Source organism: Stigmatopora nigra, chromosome 23 (genome assembly GCF_051989575.1).
Source record: "Stigmatopora nigra isolate UIUO_SnigA chromosome 23, RoL_Snig_1.1, whole genome shotgun sequence".
NCBI lineage: Eukaryota > Metazoa > Chordata > Actinopteri > Syngnathiformes > Syngnathidae > Stigmatopora > Stigmatopora nigra.
In genome coordinates this window covers 7,811,076-7,830,000 of record NC_135530.1, presented here as the reverse complement: position 1 = coordinate 7,830,000, position 18,925 = coordinate 7,811,076, and the positions used below count along the sequence as shown (strand labels likewise).

Here is an 18,925-nt window from a genome sequence, read left to right as displayed (position 1 = left end):
ATATATATATATATATATATATATATATATATATATATATATATATATATATATATATATATATATATATATATATATATATATATATATATATATATATATATATATATATATATATATATATATATATATATATATATATATATATATATATATATATATATATATATATATATATATATATATATATATATATATATATATGTATATATATGTATATATATATGTATATATATATATATGTATATATATATATGTATATATATATATATGTATATATATATATATATGTATATATATATGTATATATATATATGTATATATATATATGTATATATATATATATGTATATATATATATATATATATATATATATATATATATATATATATATATGTATATATATATATATATATATATATATACTATACTATATTATATATATATATATATATATATATACTATAATATACTACTATATACTTGTTTCATAAAAGGTCATAACTTGTGCTACCTTTTGTTTTTACAACTGAGAGAAGTCCCTATCTATTAAGCAGGGAAAACAATGAAATCTCAATAACATAGGTTCCTTTGCTACGACCGTCATACACTCTGCACATTATAATGCTAACAGTAATTGTGGTCGAAGGTAGCGTGGTAAATGCTATCTAATGTGTTTTACCCGAGACTTGCACATTCACGCATACACATCAAAAGTAACGCCTCGTCACTATTTTCAAAACTTCTCCGGGCTGTCTGGCGCACTTCCCCACTTTTGGAACAAAGAAGACTTTCCGGACCCATCCCAGCTCCATTGGCAATGATAGATTTACCAATAAGTACTCCCAAGTTCAACTTTCAATAACGGAGGCATCTGAGATGTTATTCTTGCAAGAGAGAATCGATCAAAATGCGCCTCTGGTCAGATGATTCTGAACCATTTTGGTAATACAGTGTTCCCTCGCTACTTCGCGGTTCAGCTACCGCGGACTCAGAGCTTCGCGGATTTTTTTTGGGAAAACAAAAATTAATACAAATATTACATTGAAACAAAATATTTTACAATTTTTTTTTCTTATAACATGAATTTCACTCTCTCTACCCGTATTCTATATGGTGTACTGTATACAGGGGGTAAAAAATAATAATAAATAAATAAACAAATAAAATATATGTATATATATATATATATTTTTTTTGGAATTAAATTCAAATCAAGCATTTTTGAAGGGGAATCCCTACTTCGCAGAAATTCACTTATCGCGGGTGGTCCCGGTCCCCATTAACCGCAATAACCGAGGGAACACTGTATATTCATAAGATTTAAACAACATGAATAACAGAAGTCTAAACATTATAATCAGAGTCTCATAACAATTAGTCTCAGTTCTCAAAACTATTAGGTCTGTCAAATCTTCCCCAGAGAAAGATGATGCGGACCATCTTGAGAAGCCAAGTTTCCCAAAACAAATCCACAGTTCCCAAGAGCTTGTTGTTAACCCTCATGAGGAGCCGATGCTTCCTAAAACATTTTACCGTTCTCTTGCTGTGAACCATAGTCTCGAGAAGTCCAGGTGTGAAGGAGAAGTGACTTCCAAAGGTATTTTGGTTAACTTTGGAGCGAACACTTCTTTTGCAAGAGATGTATTAAAATGGCTTGTATTAATGTAACATTTATAATGATGATAAACCTAACAGGCATCTTGAGCCTTTCAGCCTTATTGACTCTGAGGCCGATAAGCGGAAGCCGGCAGCAAGCTAACACCCCGGGCGTGTTCGCATTCCATTCCAAAGGTCGCTGGCACTGGGCCAAATTCTGTCTCGGCAGCTTTTTCTCGCCGTGGAGCAAGTGTGGGCAAAGCTGGGCTCTTTCAATGAATGTTGTTAGAAGGAGAAGGTTAGGCCTTTTTCCTGTGCTTAAACAAGCAAAAAGACCAAACATGCAATGGGCGACAGATCCGTCTAATGGGTGCAGTGCCCACGACCCCAGAGTACCACTCCATTGTCCCGACGTCACGAGACAAATGTGACGCGGCGGCTTTCAATTCCTTGGTTTGAACCTAATCAAAATTAGGGCTTTTTAACGTTTTGAAAGGCAGAGCGAGCCCCGCCCTCTACTTGACCCCTTGTGTTATCATAAAAGCAACAGAAAGGTTTGGTGGTGAAAATGATAGCAAAGATAGGATCACTGGCCACGCCCCAAAACTATTTGCCTTGAATACAGCCGGTCCGTACCTGCTCGCCCACTTGTGACATCATGGCGCTCCAGGCTGGTATTTCCATGAAATCAGACAGTTATTAATTGCTTTAGAGTAATGACTTCATCATGTGTGTGTGTGTGTGTGTGTGTGAGAAATTTCTGATTTGGCATGACAAACGTTTTTGTGCACTGAAATCAAAAGCATGTTTCCCAACCTTAACTGAACCTTGACACACATTTCCGACAAGAGAAATAACTTTTAGACAAATGAGGTCAAGGGTGACGATTTTACAATATAACCACATGACACTGACGACCTTTCTTTTCGTTGTTTTTCTATTTTTTTCTTCTCCTGTGTGTGTTTGTGTGTGTGTGTATGTGTGTGTGTCATTTCCCATTTGCAGGCAGAAATGTCCACTATTTTCCAGTGTCTTCTTCTTATTGAACTACTGTGGCAGCAATGGGAAATTGGTCAAAAGGTATTAAAAAAAAACAGTTCATTGTGGTCATGTCTGTAATTCCAAAGCGCACCTGGCATGTCGGATTCTGTGCTTTTGTTTTCAGAGACAATGGGGCAGTTGAAAGGAAGTGGCCAAGAATTGGAGGAATCTTGCTGCACTCCCTGAGATAATGTTCAAAGCAGCCAGCTCCTTCTGGCCTCGCAGGAGGACGTTATCTAAAAGGTGGGTGTGGTGTTCCTCTGAAATTCTGGGGTATTCTCCACACCGCAGGAATGACTCTACCATGGAATAAAATCGGCTTCAGAGGACGTCTTTGAGCTTTGAGCTTTTTGCGGAGAGACACGTAAGGCCTTTTCTTTTCTTAACTCTTATTTTCTTTTCTCAACTCTTCTTTTCTTTTCTTAACTCTTCTTTTCCTCTCTTTTTCTTTTCTTTTCTTTTTTCTTTTGTCCTCGCCAATGATCTATTATGTCCAATCTTTTTTCTTTTCTTTTCTCTTTTTTTCTTTTCTTTTCTTTTCTCTTCTCCTCTTTTCTTTTCCTTTCTCTCCTCTTCTTTTCCTTTCTTTTCTTTTCTTTTCTTTTCTCTTCTTTTCTTTTCTTTTTTCTTTTCTTTTCTTTTCTTTTCTCTTTTTTTCTCTTCTTTTCTTTTTTTCTTGTCTTTTCTTTTCTTTTCTTTTTTCCTTGCCAATGATCTGTTATGTCCAGTCAAAAGCGATAACGAATAACAGTTTTTACGCAACGCGTTTGTGTTTTTGTTATTGGTTTTAAAGGGTTAAAGGTCAAGCTCTGGTTTTAGTGGCCGGCACCCTTTTTGAGGAAAAAAGGACAACGCCAAGCTTTATCTTCTAGCCAATACAAACATCGTCATTCTTAGCTGATGAAACGCAGAAGTGACGGGAAGAAAAAGAGCGCAGCGCCAACTTAACGCGTATGTCAAAAATTGCAAATGTCAAAAGATGTGTTCCCCTTTTGGGACACGCTATATTATTTGGACACAAACAAAAAGATGAATTGACGAATTAATTGGATAGTTACTTTGACACCAAAGCTTTCCTGTTTTGGATGAGTGGAACTTGAATAGCATCCCTTTCGTCATACCGCATTTGAACGCTTTATTTCATGACGTATTTTCTCATCGTGACGTTAAGAATCAAGGTGGAAGTTCTAAAAGTATGCGTTATTGTTTTCGTTAAAAAAAACAACCTTGCTCTCTTAAAAACTCAAATTAGGTATTTGCTTTGACTGCTTGTATTATTCATACGTTAAATTGAATGTTATGTTGGAGCCGTACCAATGACATTTTCGAGTTTCCAGTGTCTTTTGATTAATTTTTTTAAGTTTAAAAACTATGTTAAAAAAACACACTAAAATAGAAATAATAGTGTCGCAACCATCCTTGGATGACAATATGCGGTGTGAAATCTCAATTGGCGTTTAATTGGCTTTGGAAACGCTGCCTGCCTGGCCTCGTCAAGACGTGGGGCGCCATGTCTCACTCTCGCGCATGTCGGACGGCTGCTTTCGCGCATACAAAGAGGTGCTTGGAGATGGAAAATCATCTTTCAAATGTCAAGCCTGCCAAAATATGCTCTGATGCAACAAGCCCCTGGCCTCGTCAGTGTCTTCCATATTCAAAAGACGTTCACCGTCCTTCATGTTTGAAGAATGAAAGGAACCTTTTCCGCCTGCAGGGGCAGACTTTGAGCCAGAAAACCACTTTGGAATTTTAGAATTCTGCTGCCAACATACCAAACCACAAGTAATTGTCATTGCCATTTCCATTTGCATTGTCATTGTCATTGTCATTGGGTAGGTCTTTTTTATTTGGAAAAACATTTTGCTGTAATAATCATCGATAATTAGACGGCGTACATCAATTAAGGTTTACAGTGGAAAAACACATTTTTTCATTAATTGGATTTATTTGATAGGTTCATAAATAATTACCCTTCCGATGTAATTATCAATCACTGCAGGCAGACATCTTATTCAATTATTGACATTTAATTAAATAGATTGCATCTCTGATAATACCTTATAAGGGGACATACATCAAGACTTCAAGACTTCCTCCTGATCTCCAAAGTATCTCCTAGAACAGTAATTTCTCGTACGAATTAAAAGCCATGAATCAAAACAATTACAAGGGTATTGATTAAACCAACATGCGTAAGCAAAAACAACATCTGTAACTATAACAACAATCAAGGTATTTTAACAATAACAAAAGAGGAAACTAAAAACAAATTTCATTTGGATTAAAACTATCACGCCTTCATTTGACACAACAAATCATGTACGCCGACTTTTGTACGGGGAACATTTTTTATTTAAAAAAAAATTGCCAATATATATGAAAACCGATCTCAACAAGACCGTTTTGGCTAAAATCCAGATAGTCTCGTAGGTTGGTACGCGAAGTGCGTCACGATGTAGGAACACTATGCGAGTGTTGCTGGGAGTGGCAGATATCCGTATCTGTTGGTAGCCCGAGTCCTTAATGCAAGCCCAGATCAACAGTCCTCGGAGCCCGATACTGGGTGGGATGCCAGATAAACTGTCGCATACCTGTCAACTTGTACGTTTTACACGTATTTTATACGTTGTTTACCATTTCAAATCATGTTCGCCGTACACCGACTTTTGTACGGGGAACATTTTTTATTTAAAAAAAAATCGCCAATATATATGAAAACCGATCTCAACAAGAGCGTTTTGGCTAAAATCCAGATAGTCTCGTAGGCTGGTAGCGAACGACGCTACTGTCATCGATCGTTACTATTATCACGGTATACCAGCAAAAATTATCCTCAATCGTATGTATTTTTTAGTGGTGCGTACGGCAATTTCGATAAAGGATGACATGCGCATGCGTAGATATACATAGAGTAAGTATCGTGGAAGCAAGCATGCAGGAGCCACCTAGTAAGAAACAAGTTACCACGAGTAAACATGCGTCGTACGGTGTTTGTACGTTTTTTGGGGGGTTTGTACGGGGAATCATAATCATTTATAAGGGCAGTTATCGGCAGAGGTTGACAGGAATGCAGTCCTTGTGAGAGAACTACATGACTGGTTACAACCCCGAGCACTCTTCGAACAATTGGAAGAATGATTTAACAGAGAAATTATTAAATACACACACATATAATAGTATTACAGAATAAACCCAACACTTAGTTATACAAACATGATTAAGGCATCACAAAGTATCATTAAAAAAAAGATAGCTTTTCAACCCTAGTGTGGAGTTTTCATTGGAGGCCGGCTTCTCCCAAGAAATGGGAGGTCGCACTGGTGTTTCCCTACTGTCGTTACTCCGTCCGTGAACTGCTATCGAGTCCCGGCCCGGCAATTGCGAGCCTTTAATTTGACGCAATGCTTTCACTTCCGCAGCTATTCATGTTGAAGATGGCGGATCAAAACGGGCAGAAGAAAGGGGACTGCGGCCCACACCTCGGTACACCTCGACTCTGAAAGGCAGCCTTTTTGCGCACCTGCGGGGAGAAAAAACAGCAAAGGCAAAGAGGTTAGCTTGTGGCAGGCGTTGCTATTCAAATACATTTCCGAGGCCAAAAGGGAGCAGCGGGTGCAACAGTACAAGAGCAGCGCCCTGACCGTGCAAGAGATTACGGAAATACTCACGGTCATCATGGCAGAGGCGACGTCCAATGAGGGAAAGTTCAAGGGACTGAGGAAGCAGGTCTCGGCGAGCCAGCTCTTTGAGTCCAAGATTATCTCCAAGAAGCTCTTCACGCAGATTATACAAGGCAAAGTGATGGTGGACAACGTCAACAAAATGGAATCCATCCACAAGTACCTCGGGGCCACAAATTGCATTGCCGGTGTTTGGGTGGAGTCTACAAAGAAGGTCATGAGCATCTACGAAGCCAAGTCCAGAGGCCTCCTCCCTCCTGGGACATCTCTCAAGCTCCTGGAGGCCCAAGCCGCCACCGGATTTGTCATCGACCCGGTCGGTAACAAGAAACTTTCGGTGGAGGAAGCTGTGGCTCAGAGAGTGGTCGGCGGCGAGTTGAAAGAGAAGCTGCTGTCGGCCGAACGAGCGGTCACCGGATACACGGACCCTGACACTAAAGAAACAATATCCCTGTTCCAGGCCCTAAATAAAGAACTGATCGTCAAGGATCACGGAATTCGTCTTCTGGAAGCTCAAATTGCCACGGGAGGCATCATTGACCCAGTCTACAGTCACAGAGTACCCGTGCAGGTGGCCTACCAACGAGGCTACTTTGACCAAGAAATGAACCGGATTCTGTCCGACCCAGATGATGACACCAAGGGATTTTTTGATCCCAACACTCAAGAGAACCTCACCTATCTCCAGCTCTTGGAGAGGTGCATCACAGATCCTACCACTGGTCTAAGTTTGTTAGTGATTGCGAGAAAAGGAGAGTTTTACTTCTTTGTGGACGAATCCACAAAACTTATCCTGAAATCAAAGACAACCAACAGAGCAGGTGGCAAGTATAAAGGCACCACGGTGTCCCTGTGGGATCTGCTTTACTCTAGGTACATCTCTGAAGAGAAGAGGAGGGAGCTGGTGCATCAATACAAGTCTGGCACTCTAACAATTGAGCGCTTTTTGGAGATCGTAATGACTATCATTCATCAACATTGCGGCACCGCAACTTCAACAATGACCATCGGGTGTCACATGTCAGAAATAAATGTTGAAAGCAGCATGAGCAACACCATCTCTACCACCGCCACCCTCACCGAGACCGAAAGCTTTCACGGAATCAGGAAGGAAGTCAGTGCTACGGAATTACTCGAATCACAAATCATCAATGAAGACCTCTACAAAGATCTCAATGCAGGTACAATTACAGTCGAGGAAGTGAGCCAAATTAATTCTGTCCGCAAATACCTGGAGGGTACAAACTGCATTGCGGGAGTCTATCTGCAGTCAACGGAGGAGACTCTCGGCATCTATGAAGCCAAGTCCAGAGGCCTGCTGCCTCCAGGGACGTCTCTCATACTCCTGGAGGCCCAAGCCGCCACCGGATTTGTCATCGACCCGGTCGGCAACAAGAAACTTTCAGTGGAAGAAGCTGCGGATCAGAGAGTGGTTGGCGGCGAATTGAAAAAGAAGCTGCTGTCGGCCGAACGAGCGGTCACCGGATACACGGACCCTGACACTAAAGAAACGATATCCCTGTTCCAGGCCCTAAATAAAGAACTGATCGTCAAGGATCATGGAATTCGTCTCCTGGAAGCTCAAATTGCCACGGGAGGCATCATTGACCCAGTCTACAGTCACAGAGTACCCGTGCAGGTAGCCTACCAACGAGGCTACTTTGACCAAGAAATGAACCGGATTCTGTCCGACCCAGATGATGACACCAAGGGATTTTTTGATCCCAACACTCAAGAGAACCTCACCTATCTCCAGCTCTTGGAGAGGTGCATCACAGATCCTACCACTGGTCTAAGTTTGTTAGTGATTGTGAGAAAAGGAGAGTTTTACTTCTTTGTGGACGAATCCACAAAACTTATCCTGAAATCAAAGACAACCAACAGAGCAGGTGGCAAGTATAAAGGCACCACGGTGTCCCTGTGGGATCTGCTTTACTCTAGGTACATCTCTGAAGAGAAGAGGAGGGAGCTGGTGCATCAATACAAGTCTGGCACTCTAACAATTGAGCGCTTTTTGGAGATCGTAATGACTATCATTCATCAACATTGCGGCACCGCAACTTCAACAATGGCCATCGGGTGTCGCATGTCAGAAATAAATGTTGAAAGCAGCATGAGCAACACCATCTCTACCACCGCCACCCTCACCGAGACCGAAAGCTTTCACGGAATCAGGAAGGAAGTCAGTGCTACGGAATTACTCGAATCACAAATCATCAATGAAGACCTCTACAAAGATCTCAATGCAGGTACAATTACCGTCGAGGAAGTGAGCCAAATTAATTCTGTCCGCAAATACCTGGAGGGTACAAACTGCATTGCGGGAGTCTATCTGCAGTCAACGGAGGAGACTCTCGGCATCTATGAAGCCAAGTCCAGAGGCCTGCTGCCTCCAGGAACGTCTCTCATACTCCTGGAGGCCCAAGCCGCCACCGGATTTGTCATCGACCCGGTCGGCAACAAGAAACTTTCAGTGGAAGAAGCTGTGGATCAGAGAGTGGTTGGCGGCGAATTGAAAAAGAAGCTGCTGTCGGCCGAACGAGCGGTCACCGGATACACGGACCCTGACACTAAAGAAACGATATCCCTGTTCCAGGCCCTAAATAAAGAACTGATCGTCAAGGATCATGGAATTCGTCTCCTGGAAGCTCAAATTGCCACGGGAGGCATCATTGACCCAGTCTACAGTCACAGAGTACCCGTGCAGGTAGCCTACCAACGAGGCTACTTTGACCAAGAAATGAACCGAATTCTGTCTGACCCAGATGATGACACCAAGGGATTTTTTGATCCCAACACTCAAGAGAACCTCACCTATCTCCAGCTCTTGGAGAGGTGCATCACAGATCCTACCACTGGTCTAAGTTTGTTAGTGATTGTGAGAAAAGGAGAGTTTTACTTCTTTGTGGACGAATCCACAAAACTTATCCTGAAATCAAAGACAACCAACAGAGCAGGTGGCAAGTATAAAGGCACCACGGTGTCCCTGTGGGATCTGCTTTACTCTAGATACATCTCTGAAGAGAAGAGGAGGGAGCTGGTGCATCAATACAAGTCTGGCACTCTAACAATTGAGCGCTTTTTGGAGATCGTAATGACTATCATTCATCAACATTGCGGCACCGCAACTTCAACAATGGCCATCGGGTGTCGCATGTCAGAAATAAATGTTGAAAGCAGCATGAGCAACACCATCTCTACCACCGCCACCCTCACCGAGACCGAAAGCTTTCACGGAATCAGGAAGGAAGTCAGTGCTACGGAATTACTCGAATCACAAATCATCAATGAAGACCTCTACAAAGATCTCAATGCAGGTACAATTACCGTCGAGGAAGTGAGCCAAATTAATTCTGTCCGCAAATACCTGGAGGGTACAAACTGCATTGCGGGAGTCTATCTGCAGTCAACGGAGGAGACTCTCGGCATCTATGAAGCCAAGTCCAGAGGCCTGCTGCCTCCAGGAACGTCTCTCATACTCCTGGAGGCCCAAGCCGCCACCGGATTTGTCATCGACCCGGTCGGCAACAAGAAACTTTCAGTGGAAGAAGCTGTGGATCAGAGAGTGGTTGGCGGCGAATTGAAAAAGAAGCTGCTGTCGGCCGAACGAGCGGTCACCGGATACACGGACCCTGACACTAAAGAAACAATATCCCTGTTCCAGGCCCTAAATAAAGAACTGATCGTCAAGGATCATGGAATTCGTCTCCTGGAAGCTCAAATTGCCACGGGAGGCATCATTGACCCAGTCTACAGTCACAGAGTACCCGTGCAGGTAGCCTACCAACGAGGCTACTTTGACCAAGAAATGAACCGGATTCTGTCCGACCCAGATGATGACACCAAGGGATTTTTTGATCCCAACACTCAAGAGAACCTCACCTATCTCCAGCTCTTGGAGAGGTGCATCACAGATCCTACCACTGGTCTAAGTTTGTTAGTGATTGTGAGAAAAGGAGAGTTTTACTTCTTTGTGGACGAATCCACAAAACTCATCCTGAAATCAAAGACAACCACCAGAGCAGGTGGCGAGTATCAAGGCACCACGGTGTCCCTGTGGGATCTGCTTTACTCTAGGTACATCTCTGAAGAGAAGAGGAGGGAGCTGGTGCATCAATACAAGTCTGGCACTCTAACAATTGAGCGCTTTTTGGAGATCGTAATGACTATCATTCATCAACATTGCGGCACCGCAACTTCAACAATGGCCATCGGGTGTCGCATGTCAGAAATAAATGTTGAAAGCAGCATGAGCAACACCATCTCTACCACCGCCACCCTCACCGAGACCGAAAGCTTTCACGGAATCAGGAAGGAAGTCAGTGCTACGGAATTACTCGAATCACAAATCATCAATGAAGACCTCTACAAAGATCTCAATGCAGGTACAATTACCGTCGAGGAAGTGAGCCAAATTAATTCTGTCCGCAAATACCTGGAGGGTACAAACTGCATTGCGGGAGTCTATCTGCAGTCAACGGAGGAGACTCTCGGCATCTATGAAGCCAAGTCCAGAGGCCTGCTGCCTCCAGGAACGTCTCTCATACTCCTGGAGGCCCAAGCCGCCACCGGATTTGTCATCGACCCGGTCGGCAACAAGAAACTTTCAGTGGAAGAAGCTGTGGATCAGAGAGTGGTTGGCGGCGAATTGAAAAAGAAGCTGCTGTCGGCCGAACGAGCGGTCACCGGATACACGGACCCTGACACTAAAGAAACGATATCCCTGTTCCAGGCCCTAAATAAAGAACTGATCGTCAAGGATCATGGAATTCGTCTCCTGGAAGCTCAAATTGCCACGGGAGGCATCATTGACCCAGTCTACAGTCACAGAGTACCCGTGCAGGTAGCCTACCAACGAGGCTACTTTGACCAAGAAATGAACCGGATTCTGTCCGACCCAGATGATGACACCAAGGGATTTTTTGATCCCAACACTCAAGAGAACCTCACCTATCTCCAGCTCTTGGAGAGGTGCATCACAGATCCTACCACTGGTCTAAGTTTGTTAGTGATTGTGAGAAAAGGAGAGTTTTACTTCTTTGTGGACGAATCCACAAAACTTATCCTGAAATCAAAGACAACCAACAGAGCAGGTGGCAAGTATAAAGGCACCACGGTGTCCCTGTGGGATCTGCTTTACTCTAGGTACATCTCTGAAGAGAAGAGGAGGGAGCTGGTGCATCAATACAAGTCTGGCACTCTAACAATTGAGCGCTTTTTGGAGATCGTAATGACTATCATTCATCAACATTGCGGCACCGCAACTTCAACAATGGCCATCGGGTGTCGCATGTCAGAAATAAATGTTGAAAGCAGCAGGAGCAACACCATCGCTACCACCGCCACCCTCACCGAGACCGAAAGCTTTCACGGAATCAGAAAGGAAGTCAGTGCTACGGAATTACTCGAATCAAAAATCATCAATGAAGACCTCTACAAAGATCTCAATGCAGGTACAATTACCGTCGAGGAAGTGAGCCAAATTAATTCTGTCCGCAAATACCTGGAGGGTACAAACTGCATTGCGGGAGTCTATCTGCAGTCAACGGAGGAGACTCTCGGCATCTATGAAGCCAAGTCCAGAGGCCTGCTGCCTCCAGGGACGTCTCTCATACTCCTTGAGGCCCAAGCCGCCACCGGATTTGTCATCGACCCGGTCGGCAACAAGAAACTTTCAGTGGAAGAAGCTGTGGATGAGAGAGTGGTTGGCGGCGAATTGAAAAAGAAGCTGCTGTCGGCCGAACGAGCGGTCACCGGATACACGGACCCTGACACTAAAGAAACGATATCCCTGTTCCAGGCCCTAAATAAAGAACTGATCGTCAAGGATCATGGAATTCGTCTCCTGGAAGCTCAAATTGCCACGGGAGGCATCATTGACCCAGTCTACAGTCACAGAGTACCCGTGCAGGTAGCCTACCAACGAGGCTACTTTGACCAAGAAATGAACCGGATTCTGTCCGACCCAGATGATGACACCAAGGGATTTTTTGATCCCAACACTCAAGAGAACCTCACCTATCTCCAGCTCTTGGAGAGGTGCATCACAGATCCTACCACTGGTCTAAGTTTGTTAGTGATTGTGAGAAAAGGAGAGTTTTACTTCTTTGTGGACGAATCCACAAAACTTATCCTGAAATCAAAGACAACCAACAGAGCAGGTGGCAAGTATAAAGGCACCACGGTGTCCCTGTGGGATCTGCTTTACTCTAGGTACATCTCTGAAGAGAAGAGGAGGGAGCTGGTGCATCAATACAAGTCTGGCACTCTAACAATTGAGCGCTTTTTGGAGATCGTAATGACTATCATTCATCAACATTGCGGCACCGCAACTTCAACAATGGCCATCGGGTGTCGCATGTCAGAAATAAATGTTGAAAGCAGCATGAGCAACACCATCTCTACCACCGCCACCCTCACCGAGACCGAAAGCTTTCACGGAATCAGGAAGGAAGTCAGTGCTACGGAATTACTCGAATCACAAATCATCAATGAAGACCTCTACAAAGATCTCAATGCAGGTACAATTACCGTCGAGGAAGTGAGCCAAATTAATTCTGTCCGCAAATACCTGAAGGGGACAAACTGCATTGCGGGAGTCTATCTGCAGTCAACGGAGGAGACTCTCGGCATCTATGAAGCCAAGTCCAGAGGCCTGCTGCCTCCAGGGACGTCTCTCATACTCCTTGAGGCCCAAGCCGCCACCGGATTTGTCATCGACCCGGTCGGCAACAAGAAACTTTCAGTGGAAGAAGCTGTGGATGAGAGAGTGGTTGGCGGCGAATTGAAAAAGAAGCTGCTGTCGGCCGAACGAGCGGTCACCGGATACACGGACCCTGACACTAAAGAAACGATATCCCTGTTCCAGGCCCTAAATAAAGAACTGATCGTCAAGGATCATGGAATTCGTCTCCTGGAAGCTCAAATTGCCACGGGAGGCATCATTGACCCAGTCTACAGTCACAGAGTACCCGTGCAGGTAGCCTACCAACGAGGCTACTTTGACCAAGAAATGAACCGGATTCTGTCCGACCCAGATGATGACACCAAGGGATTTTTTGATCCCAACACTCAAGAGAACCTCACCTATCTCCAGCTCTTGGAGAGGTGCATCACAGATCCTACCACTGGTCTAAGTTTGTTAGTGATTGTGAGAAAAGGAGAGTTTTACTTCTTTGTGGACGAATCCACAAAACTTATCCTGAAATCAAAGACAACCAACAGAGCAGGTGGCAAGTATAAAGGCACCACGGTGTCCCTGTGGGATCTGCTTTACTCTAGGTACATCTCTGAAGAGAAGAGGAGGGAGCTGGTGCATCAATACAAGTCTGGCACTCTAACAATTGAGCGCTTTTTGGAGATCGTAATGACTATCATTCATCAACATTGCGGCACCGCAACTTCAACAATGGCCATCGGGTGTCGCATGTCAGAAATAAATGTTGAAAGCAGCATGAGCAACACCATCTCTACCACCGCCACCCTCACCGAGACCGAAAGCTTTCACGGAATCAGGAAGGAAGTCAGTGCAACGGAATTACTCGAATCACAAATCATCAATGAAGACCTCTACAAAGATCTCAATGCAGGTACAATTACCGTCGAGGAAGTGAGCCAAATTAATTCTGTCCGCAAATACCTGAAGGGGACAAACTGCATTGCGGGAGTCTATCTGCAGTCAACGGAGGAGACTCTCGGCATCTATGAAGCCAAGTCCAGAGGCCTGCTGCCTCCTGGGACATCTCTCATACTCCTGGAAGCCCAAGCCGCCACTGGATTTGTCATCGACCCGGTCAGCAACAAGAAACTTTCAGTGGAAGAAGCTGTGGATCAGAGAGTGGTTGGCGGCGAGTTGAAAAAGAAGCTGCTGTCGGCCGAACGAGCGGTCACCGGATACACGGATCCTGACACTAAAGAAACGATATCCCTGTTCCAGGCCCTGAACAAAGAACTGATCATCAAGGATCATGGAATTCGTCTTCTGGAAGCTCAAATTGCCACGGGAGGCATCATTGACCCAGTCTACAGTCACAGAGTACCCGTGCAGGTGGCCTACCAACGAGGCTACTTTGACCAAGAAATGAACCGGATTCTGTCCGACCCAGATGATGACACCAAGGGATTTTTTGATCCCAACACTCAAGAGAACCTCACCTATCTCCAGCTCTTGGAGAGGTGCATCACAGATCCCACCACTGGTTTAAGTTTGTTAGTGATTGTGAGAAAAGGAGAGTTCTACTTCTTTGTTGACGAATCCACAAAACTCATCCTGAAATCAAAGACAACCACCAGAGCAGGTGGCGAGTATCAAGGCACCACGGTGTCCCTGTGGGATCTGCTTTACTCTAGGTACATCTCTGAAGAGAAGAGGAGGGAGCTGGTGCATCAATACAAGTCTGGCACTCTAACAATTGAGCGCTTTTTGGAGATCGTAATGACTATCATTCATCAACATTGCGGCACCGCAACTTCAACAATGGCCATCGGGTGTCGCATGTCAGAAATAAATGTTGAAAGCAGCATGAGCAACACCATCTCTACCACCGCCACCCTCACCGAGACCGAAAGCTTTCACGGAATCAGGAAGGAAGTCAGTGCTACGGAATTACTCGAATCACAAATCATCAATGAAGACCTCTACAAAGATCTCAATGCAGGTACAATTACCGTCGAGGAAGTGAGCCAAATTAATTCTGTCCGCAAATACCTGGAGGGTACAAACTGCATTGCGGGAGTCTATCTGCAGTCAACGGAGGAGACTCTCGGCATCTATGAAGCCAAGTCCAGAGGCCTGCTGCCTCCAGGAACGTCTCTCATACTCCTGGAGGCCCAAGCCGCCACCGGATTTGTCATCGACCCGGTCGGCAACAAGAAACTTTCAGTGGAAGAAGCTGTGGATCAGAGAGTGGTTGGCGGCGAATTGAAAAAGAAGCTGCTGTCGGCCGAACGAGCGGTCACCGGATACACGGACCCTGACACTAAAGAAACGATATCCCTGTTCCAGGCCCTAAATAAAGAACTGATCGTCAAGGATCATGGAATTCGTCTCCTGGAAGCTCAAATTGCCACGGGAGGCATCATTGACCCAGTCTACAGTCACAGAGTACCCGTGCAGGTAGCCTACCAACGAGGCTACTTTGACCAAGAAATGAACCGGATTCTGTCCGACCCAGATGATGACACCAAGGGATTTTTTGATCCCAACACTCAAGAGAACCTCACCTATCTCCAGCTCTTGGAGAGGTGCATCACAGATCCTACCACTGGTCTAAGTTTGTTAGTGATTGTGAGAAAAGGAGAGTTTTACTTCTTTGTGGACGAATCCACAAAACTTATCCTGAAATCAAAGACAACCACCAGAGCAGGTGGCGAGTATCAAGGCACCACGGTGTCCCTGTGGGATCTGCTTTACTCTAGATACATCTCTGAAGAGAAGAGGAGGGAGCTGGTGCATCAATACAAGTCTGGCACTCTGACAATTGAACGCTTTTTGGAGATCGTCCTGACTATCAATCATCAGCATTGCGGCACCGCAACTTCAACAATGGCCATCGGGTGTTGCATGTCAGAAATAGATGTTGAAAGCAGCAGGAGCAACACCATCGCTACCACCACCACCCTCACCGAGACCGAAAGCTTTCACGGAATCAGGAAGGAAGTCAGTGCTACGGAATTACTCGAATCCAAAATCATCAATGAAGACCTCTACAAAGATCTCAACGCAGGTGCAATCACCGTCAAGGAAGTGAGTGAAATGGACTCTGTCCGCAGATACTTAGAAGGGACAAACTGCATTGCAGGAGTATATCTGCAGTCAACCAAGGTAGCCCTCAGCATCTATGAAGCCAAGTCGAGATTCCTGCTTCCTCCCGGGACATCTCTCGTGCTCCTGGAGGCCCAAGCCGCCACCGGATTTGTCATTGACCCGGTTGGCAACAAAAAACTTTCAGTGGAAGAAGCTGTGAATCAGAGAGTGGTTGGCAGTGAGTTCAAAAAGAAGCTGCTGTCGGCCGAACGAGCGGTCACCGGATACACGGACCCTTACACTGAGGAAACAATATCCCTGTTCCAGGCCCTGAATAAAGATCTGATCGTTAAGGATCACGGAATTCGTCTTCTGGAAGCTCAAATTGCCACGGGAGGCATCATTGACCCAGTCTACAGTCACAGAGTACCCGTGCAGGTGGCCTACCAGCGAGGCTACTTTGACCAAGAAATGAATGAGATTCTGTCTGACGCGGGTGATGACACCAAGGGATTTTTTGATCCCAACACTCAAGAGAACCTCACCTATCTGCAGCTCTTGGAGAGGTGCATCACAGATCCGACCACTGGTCTAAGTTTACTACCGCTGAGCAAATCCTGAAGACTTGTCTTTTTATCTTACTCCGTCATAATTTGAAGGAATTGAGAACCTTTTTTGTTGGTTTCTATTTTTTCATATATTTCAAATGCTTGTGAGCGAGGCTTACTTACATAAATGCCTTTTAAATCATTATTAGTTCAGTTTCAAGTTGACATGTCTATTGTGGTATGATTTAAAAAAGGGTGGTAATATTCATGACTCAACAATTACATCCATTTTTATGCAAGAGGCAGATGACAACAGGAAAAATGATATTTGACCAAAATAACTGTGAACTTTGAAACGAAGTAATGATACTCGAAAGGAAATGGCATTCATTTATTTGACTGTTGGGGCTACTGGCCAACACTTAAACTCGAACACAGGAGTACACACTGAGGCGGATGGAATGAAAGTTAAAGGCCGCGTCTGCAGAGGCGGGGGAGTGGACCATTCTGAGGCCCGAGAGTGTGACTACCCTCCAAGCTCCTCGAAGCTATCTCCCGCCGAAAAGCTGCTTCAACGGTGGTTTTATTAGAGAAGACAAGTCATAAAAATGGGAGGTGTTAACACAAATGAAGGAGGTGGAGTGCAAAAGGTGTAGTGCACATTTTAACCAATAGGTGTAAGATAAATTCTATTCTAGTAACTTTTAATACATCATAGTGACAAGGGTGCAAGACTAAATATAAGAATACAAATATATTTCACATATCCCCCCTGAAGTTACTTTGAAAGAATTTTCATTTTCATCAATATATATCCCTCCTCTGCAGGTTTTAGAAAACAAATATCCTTAACCGTCACTCAACAGGGTATGGAAAATAACAAAATCTCTTGTCAAGGCAGAAGCGAAAACTCAAGTTTACTCAGGGGTACTTGAGAAAAATTCCTCTACGTCCCTCTTAATGAGCGAACACAATTTTTAAGTCAAGACAAGTACATTTACCCAGACGACTCGACATCCAGGGATTCGTCACACTTTGGAGGAGTGCTAGAATCTCCGGCAAGGTTTGTCATGCTGTGAAACTGTATGTCACTGTAAGCTACCAGCGTGTGCTGGTTAGGTTTTTGAATCTTAACTTATATACTAAGGATTACAGACATTGAAAAGATACAGTATAGAAGTGAAACCGCAAGAAAGGGAGTTGCAAATTTAATCTGAATAGAGAACCATGATCCGGTTGTTAACTACGACCACAGTGATACCCAATTACGGCTGAGTGATCTTGGGCCATGGTGTTGGCTAAGGCTTTTATTTCAGCTATGGCACGAATTATGTTAACTTTGTCACCGGTTCCATCTTGGATGAAGGTGCAACAGTGCTCTCCAACTATGTCACACTCACCTCCATCCTTGGCTGTTATCAAATCTAGGACCGTCCGGTCTTGCAACTCCCTTTCTCTAAGGGCCTCTAATTCATCTGCTGTACCTTGTAGGGCTTTGACAGTTTGGTTAATGAACACTCATGTAACAGTTCAATGTCCAAGTTGAGAAATTAGTCGCCCTATGATTTTCTGGGGGGGTGGACCACAACTTATGGTCACCGGGAACATCACTGCTGTCAGGAGTGGCTTGATTGCCTCTCCTGGCATGATGTCACGATTATTATCAGCCGTGGCTAATTAGGTGATTAGGTTTTTTTTATGCTATTTAAGCATTATGGTTTTTGTTGAACGCTGTCGGATCGTCTGGTTTCATTCCCTGTGTTTTCACTTTGTCATGCCGTTCACATTGACGCCACGCCACGCGGCATGTTTCTTTTCTGTTGTAGTAAGTGATCAAGCTAAGTTGTTTATGTTATGTTTACCCCGTTTATTAAACCAAGCAACAAGAGCAACATATCTGCCTCCCCTTTTCCATTTGCTTCGGCGACTCCCCCCCTCGATCGCATCACACTACGCGACGGGATCGTAACAGCATGATCCGACCATCATGGACCCAGCGGAGCGCCACCCACGCTCGCGCCGACGCGCTCGGTGACGCCAACCTTCCACCTCGAAGACACCGGACTGCTTGGAGTGTATAAGAAATCCCTCAGAATCGTTTAGGAGTTTTGTAATGAACACACCATGGTGCGGGGCTCTCAGGCACATCATTGCTGGAGATGAGTCTCAGCTGGTAGGAGAGTTAGATCCGCAGCTCACTCCTACGCCCCACCACTGCTATGCACGTTGCCCTGGGAAGCCCAAACAGTTTAATCATGATGCCCAGTGCCCAAGTTATCTTATGCCTATGACCAGCGGAACTGGTTCACCAT

At 44.4% G+C, this 18,925-nt stretch overlaps 1 protein-coding gene across 1 annotated transcript; it reads left to right on the top strand.

The window, feature by feature from the left end:
* The first annotated feature begins 5,707 nt into the window (after positions 1-5,707).
* eppk1 (epiplakin 1) lies at positions 5,708-18,507 on the top strand. The gene is made up of 3 exons (XM_077710180.1): positions 5,708-5,718; positions 6,075-7,326; positions 7,375-18,507. The coding sequence occupies exons 1-3, from the start codon at positions 5,708-5,710 to the stop codon at positions 16,684-16,686; spliced, it is 10,575 nt and encodes a 3,524-aa protein (XP_077566306.1). The 3' UTR covers positions 16,687-18,507.
* The last annotated feature ends 418 nt before the right edge of the window (positions 18,508-18,925 follow it).

Coding starts and splice junctions, on each gene's coding strand:
- eppk1 (XM_077710180.1), top strand. Junction 7,327..7,374: donor CCGCAACTTCAACAATGACC/ATCGGGTGTCAC, acceptor AGCATGAGCAAC/ACCATCTCTACCACCGCCAC.